A 13152-nucleotide genomic window follows, 5' to 3' on the forward strand; every position below is an offset into this window, starting at 1 on the left:
TTTAGAACATTTTTGCCCCATCCCAAGAGGCGTCTCACAGTGTGTGAGGCTGGTGAATATAATTGCCTTTAGACTCTACTTCTGTGTTGCTTTCTGTTGGTGGTTTCTTTATGTTGTTGCCCTATTTTGACATTTAATGAAGTTCTTTGGACAACTGCTGAGGTTTATAGGTCTTCTTTATTCTCCTCTTTATCAACAAATGACACATTGAGATATAGGTGGGTATTGGATGCTTGGGTAATTCCTCAGGGTAGGAAGGTGTAGGTGATGATGTTGAAAGTTTCATTTTGTTTTGGTCACAATATTCAGAATCCACACAAAATACAATCTCAGTTCCTGAATTCTCCTTCTTTCCATTTCTGGTCTTAACCAAGGACATTCCTCTTAGACTTCATTCACATATTCATTCCCTTGTCATCCATTTATGGTTGTGCCAAGACTTCTGCCAGGTTCTGGGGACATAAAGATGAAAACGACAAAAATCTCTGCCCTTGAGGAGCTCACAGTCTTGTTGAGATGTGATTTAAAATGGTTAATCAATTCAAGAATATTAGATTTCTGTAAAAGCTACTGTAGGGAAAACAATAATTATCCAAAGTCTTTAAATCTATTACCCACTTTAATTGATTTAATTAGGTAAAATTCATAGAACTGTAATGTTGGAAGGGGCCCAGAAGACATTTATTCTTGTTTCTTTTCTCTGCCTTCAGGCCACGCTTCACTCAAATTATCCCCCAAACCCATGCATTTCAGAAAAGAGCAGTATTTTGAAGAACTATAGCTTTTGGCCCGTTCTGATAAAACTTTTAGTGAGCACCCACAGGGAAAGCGATGTAAGCTTGTTGAAAGAATTGACATGCACAGCTACAAAAGTATTGTTCTGAAAAATGTGAATGGAACATCCACCCTTCACACACACATACACACACACACACACACACACACACACACACATACACACTCTTGCAGTGGAATCCCCATAAGTTACCCTGTTGAGGTTGTGTTCAATACACATGGTAAATACAGAATGCAAAATAAAAACATGACTGTAATATGATGAGGACCCTTTGATAATTTTTTCAGTTACCTGAAGGAAATACGTCTCAGCACTTGTCAAATCCTGTTTTGCTCCAACACAGAGGCATACTTTCTGTTCTGTTTAGTTGGCATTTTTGCACCATGTCCACAAGTCAACAATGTGATTTAAGCATCTGTTCCATACAGATCTTCAGTGATCCCAGGAAGGCTGTGGTTGAGTGTCAGAAAGGGGGCAGGACGTAGAGTCATGGCACTGAGGTACGGATGCCTACTTGCCGTGTGACCGTTTTGAGCCTCATTTTCCCTGCCAACAATACCAGCTTTGTAGGATCACTGTGGGGATTTGACGAGTTAGGGGGTATGAAGGCAGCTTGTATATTGTACCACTGTATGCATCACCTGCCTTTTCTAAATGGAAATTTGTTCTCATGATCGTAGATTGGTGGAGATGTTAGGGCTAATAGAGGCCCTTTAACACAACATAAGTTACCATGCCACTTTCTAGGGTGAGAACATTCAGCGACTCTCCCTTATCCTCTGAATAGAGTCTAACTCTCCGGACATAGCTCCTCAGGCCCTATGTACTGGGGTTTCTGCCAAGCTCTTCAACATCATATCGTACCCCTCCTTTGGGCGCCATGATGTATTCATCTACAGCTTCTGAAATAGTTGTAGTGCATCCTTGGGATTCCTCTGACTGTAACATCCATGCACTTCTCCTCTTCCTCACCTGGATGTTCCTTCAGCACTTCATATGCATCTTTTAGCCCTTAGTTCATGGAAGTTGTCTTCCACTTAATTCTTATTAAGAACGCTTAATAAGGTGTTCGATAAATGTTTGTTGATTGAAAAGGTAGATGTCCACATGGTATTTATGATACTCTATTACGTGGGAGCTGTACGTTCAAGTGACAGAAACCCTACTCAAACTGCTTACATGAACATAGAAATGTACTGGTTTCTGTAACCAAGGGGTCCAGGAGAAATGACTTCAGACTTGGCAGACTCTAGGGGCTCCAAATATATCGTTAGAAAACTGTCTGTCTTTGTTGATGCTGTTTTGTATCCATGGCTTGATTTTTCCAGTCATGAGCCGGGGTGGGGGTCAGATAGAGTTTGTTCTGTTAGAACCATATAGACTCAAAGGAGGAGGGGGCAGGATGAACTAGAGGAAAATGAGAAGAATAGATGATAAACAAGCAATAATAACAGATATCCTTCCAGGACCTGATTATAAGCTCCTGAGTACAGCGGCTTCTTTCTTCTCTGTATTTGCAGGATCTGTTCTGGAGTCTGGCATATAGTAGATGCTCAGGAATATCTGCAAATGATTGATGTGTGATTTACTTTCCTTACTTCTAGGATGCAGTTTCGTGCTTCTGTATAAACCACCTCCTGCCTCATCCTTTGTTTTACTTTCTTTTCACTGGCAGGATCCGACGTCTACCTTCTTCCAGTTTGGAGCATCCATCCAGCAGCAAGCCACGGTCATGCTGAAGATCATGCAGGATTATGACTGGCATGTCTTCTCCCTGGTGACCACCATCTTCCCTGGCTACAGGGACTTCATCAGCTTCGTCAAGACCACGGTGGACAACAGCTTTGTGGGCTGGGACATGCAGAATGTGATCACACTGGACACTTCCTTTGAGGATGCAAAGACACAAGTCCAGTTGAAGAAGATCCACTCTTCTGTCATCTTGCTCTACTGTTCCAAAGACGAGGCTGTCCTCATTCTGAGTGAGGCGCGTTCCCTTGGCCTCACCGGGTATGATTTCTTCTGGATTGTCCCCAGCTTGGTCTCTGGGAACACGGAGCTCATCCCCAAAGAGTTTCCATCGGGACTCATTTCCGTCTCCTACGATGACTGGGACTACACCCTGGAGGCGAGAGTGAGGGACGGCATTGGCATCCTAACCACTGCTGCATCTTCTATGCTGGAGAAGTTCTCCTACATCCCTGAGGCCAAGGCCAGCTGCTACGGGCAGATGGAGAGGCCAGAGATCCCAATGCACACCTTGCACCCGTAAGAAAGGGCTTGTTGTCTCCCAAAGAGGGATGAGAGTTTTGCTGTTGTCATTGTTTGCTCACTTACATACTCACTGTTGAAAATATGCACTGAAAATGCACGACGTTGTGTGTTTACTTATGGGATTTTTATTTTGCTCTCCTCTCTTTCTCTCATCTCCTTTGTAAGATAAGTCACATCAAACTTTGTTTCCTACAACTTACCTTTTTTTTCTACTCAACAATATATCTTGGAAACCTACACCTGGGATCGATCGATCTGTCTGTCTATAGCTATATCTCAAGTGTACCTATATTTTTTGTAACTCATAAACATTTGAACCCAGGCAAGTCTAACTTCAGAGCTCACATCACATTCTTCAATATGGTATCATGGTGTCATGATTTAGTTATCCAATCTGCATAATGATAGAAATTTAGGAGTTATTTTTCTTTTATTTAAAAAAATTTTGTGGGTACATAGTAGGTGTATATATTTATGGGGTACATGAGATGTTTGGCCACAGGTGTGCAATGTGAAATAAGCACATCATGGGGAATGGGGTGTCCATCCCCTAAGCATTTATCCTTTCAGTTACAAACAATTCAATTATATTCTTTAAGTTATGTTAAAATATACAAGTAATTTATTATTGACTATAGTCACCCAATTATGCTATCATATAGCAGGTCTTATTCATTCTTTCTATTTTTTTTTTTTTACCCTATTAGTCATCCCCACCTCCTGCCCCAACCCACAATACAGAAATGTGTTTATTTATAGGATAAGTGAAGTATTTTGGTAGAGGCATACAATGTTTGATAATCACATCAGGGTAAATGGGGTTTTCATCACCTCAAGAATTCATCATTTGTGTTATAAACATTTAATTTAGGGATTTTGTCAGATTGTTTTCCTATTAGAAGCTAAACAGCAGTGATCATCTTTATACATGTCTATGCACATGTGCAAGTTTTTTTCTAGCGTTGATTCTAAGATACAGGATTTTTGGGTCCTAATTCATGTGCATTTTTAAATGGAGGCATCTATTGCCAAATTGTCCTGCAAAGTAACAACACCAATTTATAGTCACACCAACAGTTTGTGAAACCACCCGGTTTCCCACGTCCTCACCAACATGTTATGCTTTGGGGAAACTTCCCACGCTAGTGCTCCTGGTCTCTGTTTGATTTTGCATTTGATTTTTTTCCCTTCTTATATTCTAAGTACTTTTGTAGGTCATTGGAAATCTTGGCAAACGTTACTCGCAGAACTGCATTCTATTCCATTATATGAATGTATCATAATTTATTTACTCCCATCTTGGCGAACATTTAAGTTAAATTTTAGGTTTCTGAGAAGTGTCATTGTTCCTTGTGGCCCATCATTATGGTTAAGCTGTTGAGATTTAGAACGATCCCTCCTATCCCCATTTTGCATGGTTCTGCCTGATGTTCACGGATTTAATTCATGCTTTATTCCTTAGATAATGAGCATTGTAGAACTCTGATTAAGGGCCTCAACTCTGGAGTTAGACTTGTCTGGGTTCAAAGCTTGTCTTGTCCACTTTCTATATCACTTGCACAATCATTTTACTTTTCTGGGCCTCAGGTGTTTATTGCAAAGTGATGATAATAGCACCTAATTTCTAGGTAGCTGTTCTCAGGCCTCAGCAGGCATCAGAATCTCTGGGAGGACTTGTTAAGACACAAATTACTGGACCTCAATCTCAGAGTTTCTAATGTAATAGAAAATATGGGGTGAGCCCCAAGAATTTGCAATTTCTTTCAAGTTTTGGGGTGATGCTGATGTTCGTGGTCTAGGGGCTGTGCTTTGAGAACCAGTGTTCTAGAGATAGTCGTATTCATTGAGTTGCTGCATGAAAAGTACTGTTTAGCACAGTATTTACCACCTAGTAATATTAAATAACTTCCAGAGTGATCAGTGAAGTTTTTGGTCATCAGAAATTGTAGTCAGCAGGCTGGGTGTGGTAGCTCATGCCTGTAATCCTAGCACTTTGGGAGGCCAAGGTGGGTAGATCACTGGAGGCCAGGAGTTCAAGACCAGCCTGGCCAACATGGTGAAACCCTGTCTATACTAAAAATACAAATGTTAGCCAGATGGTGGTGGAGCATGCCTGTGATCCCAGCTACTCAGGAGGCTGAGGCAGGAGAATCACTTGAACCCAAGAGGGAGAGGCAGAGGTTGCAGTGAGCTGAGATCGCGCCACTGCACTTCAGCCTGGGTGACACAGTGAGATTCCATTTCAAAAAAAAATAATTAAAAAAAGGAATTACAGTCAACAAACCACGTTGGTTTATTGCCAGCAGGGTACTATGTCACTCTGAAATATTTGTGGAAGGTTTTAGGACTTTGAATCTGCTACAGTTCAGAGACTATCAGAGATAGTCTCTGAACTGTAGCTGGAGGGGGTGTGTGTGTGTGTGTGTGTGTGTGTGTGTGTGTGTGTGTGTGTGTTGAAGTAGACAGAATATACTTCTTTACAATTAACGTAAATCTGAAAAAAAAAAAGAACCTTGAATTGGGAAATCATGCTCCTTTGACATTTCTCCGCCCTCTGTCCTTTTACTCTCTTTAGTAATCCTGTTTCTACACTGCCACTTTCAGCGTTTAAAATAATTGTCCAGATATCAGGAAGGAACTCAGATAAATCAGCGTGAGACATGGGAGTCTCTTACAGAGGCAGGATTGCTGCCAGCCCAAAGACATAAGCGAGGCTAATGAATTCTCACTCCCATAATAAGATGTGCACTGCAGCTGGAATATTCAGAAATGTATAATTTTGATGGAAACATAACTCAATTTTATGGCAATATATATTATATTGAAATATAATATATACAGGAAAAGGAATTCTAGAAAGATAATTGGTAAGACATTTAGATCCCTTTGCAGTGACCACCCTGGATTCTATTCTTTTTTTAAAAGAATGGAATTTTTCTGCTGCTGTGAAATGCTGTTGTGCTATTTCCCGAAGTTATGCCTTTAAATGCGGCAATTTTGTAAATGGTATTTCAGTCCCAGAGAAGCAATGCATCAAGTGTGGTAAGTCGCCATCCACTGCTTGGTGTTTAATGAAACATCTCTCCATCCATGCAGGGTTGGTGGTGTCCACCCAGTGTGTAAGTTTGGATAATGCATAAGTAGTCTCTCCTTCCCACACTCTCCCACAGTCCCTGATGCCCACCCCAGGGAACAGTGGAAACCTGCCAGGCTGCCCTTGACAGGGAGCTGGAGAAAGCCCAAAGAAGGCATTAAAAAAAAAAAAGGATTAAGGTGTGTGTGTGTGTGTGTGTGTGTGTGTGTGTGTGTGTGTGTGTGTGTATATGTTTTGTTTTGTTTTTGAGACAGAGTCTCACTCTGTCTCCCAGACTGGAGGGCAGTGGCGCGATCTCGGCTCACTACAAACTCTTCCTCCTAGATTAAGCAATTCTCCCACCCTGCCTCCTAAGTAGCTGGGACTACAAGCACGCACGACCACATCTGGCTAATTTTTGTATTTTCAGTAGAGATGAGGTTTCACCATGTTGGCCAGGCTGGTCTCAAACTTGTGACCTCAGGTGATCCACCCACCTTGGCCTTCCAAACTGCCGGAATTACAGGCATGAGCCACTGCGCCCGGCCAAGGCACTATATTCTTCTATTCTCCATCTATCATTGCTTCCAACCAACAGACTCTGTGCTAGCCCCTGGGATACATAGATGAATTAAGATATAATTTCTCTCCTCAAACACAATACAGTCTGATCAAGGTGGGGGAAATTTGTCTAAAGACAAACTTAGGTAATAAGAATTCTTTTTTTAATATTGAAAAAAGAATAGTACAGAAAACTACAGAATCTGATAAAATATCCAACTCAATATTCATCATAGAGAACAAAGTTAAGGATGCCAAAGGTTAATGTTTGTTTCAACATTTTAAAAGAAATAAAACACTAATGATAATGTAGAAGTTCTGATTATATCTGTTTCCCTGTCCCAGTTTTGTCCTCTTCTCTCCATAGAAGGGAAAACATGTACATGGATATGGATGTAAACCAAATTCATCATCATGTTTTCGTACTTTCAATGCACATATATGTGTAACCACATTCCCAATGCATACTTCTGTCTAATGTACACAAATGGTGTCTAACGTATTAGAACTTCCTTTACCTCAATGTTATGTTTTCAAAATCCTTCTATGAAGATAATTAATTGCATTTATTTTATTGATGATATTCTGTTGTATAAATGTTCCATCTTTAATAATTCCTCTTTGATGGACATTTAGGTTTTTTTATAGTAAGATATTTTTCAGTCTGGATAGCTGAAAGCAGAGAACAGACCTATCTGTAGCCTGAGTTAGATCTATTAGCTTGTTCAATAGAAGCCCAGGACTCTCGAGTTAGGAGTTCCTCACTTCAAGCTTAAAAGTTACATTTGCAGCTGGATTAAGGTCTTATTCTGCAAAGCATCTGGTAAACAAATAGCTCTCACTATTCCTCCTATGTAGTAGGGAGGTTGCAAATAGCTCCAGAAGTTCAGATGAGGTCATACCTGATGTCTTTGTGGTGAGTTACTGAGGGGATCTGGGATCCAGCTTTGACTGGCTGAGAACAAAGTCATGGGGCCAGCTAGACATGCCACTTGGTGGTCATCATGGACTTTATTTATAATCTCATGCAAAGAACTGGTGCAGTTAGGATATTGAAACGTTGATTTATTGCTCATGGGCTGGGCGTGGTACCAGGGTCTGCTTGCAAGGGAAGGTATGTTCACGACCTTACCACCAACCTGTTTCTGTACATAGAGTTTCAGGGGGAAAAAAAAAAAAAGTACAGGAAAGGGGGACATTTTCTTCATGTTTAATATTCCTGATTTTACAGAAGACACTTTGAAAAGAGCAGTCAGCAGTTTCCAAAGTTCAAAAATAGCTCAGCCATGTTATATAACCTCCTTGCTACTGCAAAGTTATTAAACATCTGTTCCTTCACCAAGCACAGAGCATGTCACAGGTAACTCCCAAAATTGTGAAGGTAAACCATGACCTGTTTGGCCAGTGGAATCCCAGCTGTTGTGTCCAGTTCCATTACAAGAATCTGTCCAGTTCATGAGTGGCCAGGGCTCCCTGGGAGGCAGTGTGGCATCATGGTTAAGAGCATGAGCACTGGGGCCAGGCTGCGTGGGTTCGAACCTGATCTGTACTTTTTTAGACTTAGGACTTTGGGTGAGTCACTGAACTCCTCCACGTCTGCTCCCTCAGGTGTAATATGGGGATAAGAAAAGCATTTGCATCTTAGACCAGTGTGTGGTGCATGCAAAAGCAGTCTGTAAATGGTTACTACTGTGGATGAAACTTGTAGATCTAAAGTTATTAGGCCGGGCGTGGTAGCTCACACCTGTAATCCCAGCACTTTGGGAGGCTGAGGCAGGCAGATCACTTGAGGTCAAGAGTTGGAGACCAGTCTGGCCAACACATGGTGTGAAACCCTGTCTCTACTAAAAAAAAATAAAAACATTATCTGGACGTGGTGGTGCACACCTGTAGTCCCAGCTACTTGGGAAGCTGAGGCAGAAGAATCACTTGAACCTGGGAGGTGGACGTTGCAGTGAGCCGAGATCATGTCACTGCATTCCAGCCTGGGTGACAGAGCAAGACTCAGTCTCTCAAAAAAAAAAAATGAAGTTATGAGTGAAGAAAGTGTGTCTTCATTCCACAGCCCATGATATTACCATTCGTTCATTCAAAAAATTTATTTGATGTCTTCTATATGCTAGGCACCAATTATTTGTAGTTGGAGAGACACAAAAAGGCCGTCATGTGATTATTGGGCAGGGCAGGGCTGTCATTCATGTATTGTTTGCTCTGAGGTTTGGGGGCCAGTGGAATATTCCATAGTAGAGGCCCAGCCTCCCAAGTTGGAGGTATAGGAGAAAGAAAAATGTCCTTATGCTAAAGCACAGCACCTAATAAGAGGAGTAGGATCTGAATGACTCAATGCTCTGTGATTATTTTGAAGCTTCTTTTTGGTAGCTTTTATTTATTTCCTCTGGTGCTTAAAGCTCTAGTCATTAATGCCTATTTGGGGCTTGGTTCAAGCATGAAGACCCAGGTGAAATTCATATCACATTTTAGCCTGTGGTTTTATGAAATGCAAAGCATTAAGTTTGTGCTGTGAGTGCTGTGTATTTGTGTATGTCTACAAGTGTTTTTGCACACATATATGTGCATGGGTATGTATATACACACGTGTGCACATGTTTACAAGCATTTTTGGTGCATGTGTGTGTCTTTCTCTCTGCATGTGTATATGTGTTTCTTCTTCCACAAAGGAGGGGACACATTTTATACTTATTGAAGAGGAGATCATAGAGCGGAGAGGGTGGATGTTTCTCAGACCAAAACCCTCTTATCAAAGGATTACCATGGGCGAAATATGGCCATTGGGAAGAGGGCAGTGTGGCATCAAGAAAAGTTCATGGGCTAGGTAGTATGACAGACTTGACTATGAATTTACCACATATTTACCAGGTATAAGTTATTAACAACTCTGAACCCAGGAGTTTTCCTAAAGTAAGATAGACATCTCTTCTTATTGTAGCATCTTAAAGTATATACATTTAACATAGTGCCAGGCATGGAGTAGGCATTTTACAAATAACAGGTCATTATTATAATTTTCTTTTTCTTATTGTGGTCATCATCATCATTATTATTATAACTTTATACTTTTTATGCTGCAAGCTCTGCATAATCTAGGAAAGCAAGCAATGGAAGTGCATTTCAGTTCTCATCTTTAATTCCTGAATTACAACTGTATGTTCTGTGGTTCCCATTTAAGTTAGGGATGTAGGAGATGGATAAGTTACTGCACTGGAAATCAAGTAGCAGAGCTCGAGTAGATCTATAGCACAAATGAGGGAGCAAAAAAAGTCTTATCCCAGGAGAATTATGAATTAGTATTAAAGGGAAGTTATTTGGCCTTCATTGATAACACCTGGCTTGACCATTTATGTGTTTTGAATTGACTTCTTGATTTATGAAGTCAGACTTCGGCTTTAAAAACCAACAACATTGTAAATTATTTCCCCCGCAGGAAGGGAAATAGAAGGAAGATATATATGTGAGAAAGCATTTTATTCATGTCTAAGTTACACTGATACTACTTTAAATCTTCATTTCTAAAATAACATAGGAAAAAAATTCTTGGTTTAATGACCCATTAAGAGACTGTGCTAAACCTGTTCGACGTATTTTTATTTAATAATTAGAATGATCACTGTTGGTTTTTTGTAATGCCAATAAAAGTGCCTGCTCAGTTAATTCTCTGAGCTTGACCAGAGTTAAAACTTCCCAAGGTGAATGTGATTAACTCTTTGCAAATATTTATCTGTGGGATCACCATATGCTCAACAAACATTTCTCGCAGTGAGATCAGGCACCTCAGAGGCCAAGCTGTCCTGTGGGCCTTTGCTGTGCATCTGATTGGGACTCTGAACTCAGAATTGTGAAAAACAACCGAGTTCAAAGTAAATCAACAAGAGATATGAGGTGAGAGAATCCAGAGGAACACAAAGCACATTTCCCAAGCCTATGTGACTTTGTGGAATGTGGATTTAGACAGTGCTGTGTTCAAAACCCTCTTATTATCTGGGTTATTCTGGGAGAGTTCCTTAACTTCTTTGAGCCTCCATTTCCTTGATTGTAAACAGAGAAAATTCCAAGAATAGGGAGGATGATGGCACAAAATACAGGTATTATACTTAGTTAAGCATCTAGGATATAGTTGGCACTCTACAGGTGTTAATTCTCCTCCTTCCCTGGACTAGAGGCACAGCTTGATCTAGTCCTGATGGACCCGTGAGAGTGGGCTGAGCTTGCTGGGGGTTCAGCCTGAGCGCTAAGTCAACAGCCTCTCTTCGGCATCATCTCTGTTTGTGGCATCTCTCCTGGAACACAGCCCTCCCTTTTATGGCTGGAAGTCAAAAGAACCGTATGCCAGCCCTGCAATGCAAGTCAATCATTTCCAGTTGGCATCCGATGAATAGCTCGACAAATGGTGGAAACCTGATGCTGGCAGCTTGGGCGGACCAGAAGTTGGCCGTGCCTTTACCTTGAGGGAAAGGTGGTTTGGGTTGCTTTGGGGTCATACATAAAGCACAAATATTGTTCAAATTTGCCTTAGGCCAGATGTAAGTCTTAGGATTTTGGAACTAGCATGCCCAACAAAAAGACACATTGATCTATTTCCTCCAGGGTTGAATACTAGAGAAGTTTTCATTTTGAAATTTGGTAATTTAGTGACATGTGCTAATTATTTGCTGCAACTCTCTTTTGTGAAAACACAAAGCAAATTAAAGCCCCATCTCTATTTCTCTGGTGCCTTCTGACAGAGTGTATGTTGGGGCTGGGAGGCTTTAATGTGTAGAAACATAGGCTGATTGGGAGACCATGGCATAGGTCTAGGAAAGAGGAAGTGATGACTTGGATTACAGTAATAGCTGTGGATTCAGAGAGAAATGGGCAGGCTTAATGCATATTTGGGGTATAAAATTGACAAGACTTGACAGACGAATATGAGGTGTTAAAAGAGCTATAATAATAATTTTTCTCTTGTATAGCCGAGTAGATGGTAGTGTCTTTTACTAAACAGAAGAAATGAGGAAAGAAATGTTGGGGAACAGAGTCAGGGACATCCAATTTTAGAGATGTTAAATTACACATACTTTTGAGATATTCAAGTGGAAATCTCAAGTGGGCAATCAGAAGAGTGAGTGCAGACCGAAAATGCAATACACAGGATTTGAGCTTATTGATGGCAGTCAAAGCCCTACGACTGGGCAAGGTCTTGCAGGGGAGAATGATGACTCAGGAGGGCCTGGGTTTAAACCATGAGGAACTTTAACATTAATTGGTAAATAATCCTCCAAAGAGAAGGAGAATGTTGGAGAGAAAGAGTTAGGCTGTAAATTCCAGGTGCTCTTCCCACATGGAAACTCTGTTCCCAATGTTGATTTTGTTTTGATGCCTGGTGGGCATCTGCACAGTGTTTGTTCCATGATAAACATCATAGTAGGTCCTGTAGGCCTTCCAAAAATGTGTAATATATGGCTATGGCGAATATATCTGGGTTTGGTGCGTCCTTGCAGAGTTAATCATACCAGCAGTTTTATTTAATCAGTACATTGAGAAAGTATATACATATATATGTGTGTGTGTGTGTGTATATATATATATGTATATATTTTTTTAGATGGAGTCTCACTCTGTCACCCAGGCTGGAGTGCAATGCTGCTATCTTGGCTCACTGCAATCTCTGCTTCCCGGGTTCAAGTGATTCTCCCACCTCAGCCTCCCGAGTAGCTGAGATTACAGCCACCCACCACCACACCTGGCTAATTTTTGTATTTTTGTAGAGACGGAGTTTCACCGTGTTGGCCGGGTCCTAATCTCCTGACCTCAGGTGATCTGCCCGCCTCAGCCTCCCAGCGTGCTGGGATTACAGGAGTGAGCCACCGCACCCGGCCGAAAGTAAAATTGATTACACGATGAATTGCCTGGCAAATCATCCCAGCAGTGAGCCTTTTGAGTTTTGAGAAATGAATATTATACTGGGCTTGAGACATGACTCAGATAGCAAGTCAAGTTTTGGTTCTGGAGAGATAAGGAAGTGATGAAGCTTTGGGTCTGGATGGATGAGGAGGTGATGGTTGGTGGAACATTGGGTCTGGAGAGATAAGAAGGTAATGGAACTTTAGGTCTGGACAGATGAGGAGGTGATGGGGCTTTGAGTCTGGACAGATGAAGAGGTGATGGAACTTTAGGTCTGGACAGGTGAGGAGGTGATAAGGCTTTGAGTCTGGACAGATGAGAAGGTGATGGAGCTTTAGGTCTGGACAGATGAGGAGGTAATGGAGCTTTAGGTCTGGACAGGTGAGGAGGTGATGGAGCTTTGAGTCTGGAGAGATGAGGAGGGGATAGAGCTTTGGTCTGGACAGATGAGTAAATGACAAGTGATGGAACTTTGGATCTGGAGAGGTGAGGAGGCAATGGAGCTTTTGGGGTCTGGAGAGATGAGGGAGTGATAGTTCAGGCAGGGGGA

General features: G+C 41.4%; 1 protein-coding gene across 2 annotated transcripts in view; it reads left to right on the forward strand.

Annotated features, from left to right (window-relative positions):
- Positions 1-13152, forward strand: part of GRIN2A (glutamate ionotropic receptor NMDA type subunit 2A) — a 421161-nt gene that overhangs the window by 240802 nt on the left and 167207 nt on the right. For both annotated transcript variants that reach the window (XM_050774166.1, XM_050774165.1), the window contains one exon: positions 2472-3064. In XM_050774166.1, coding sequence (XP_050630123.1) covers positions 2472-3064 — 593 coding nt within the window. The remainder of the gene's footprint in view (positions 1-2471; positions 3065-13152) is intronic.

This window comes from Macaca thibetana, chromosome 20, assembly GCF_024542745.1.
Source record: "Macaca thibetana thibetana isolate TM-01 chromosome 20, ASM2454274v1, whole genome shotgun sequence".
Lineage (NCBI taxonomy): Eukaryota > Metazoa > Chordata > Mammalia > Primates > Cercopithecidae > Macaca > Macaca thibetana.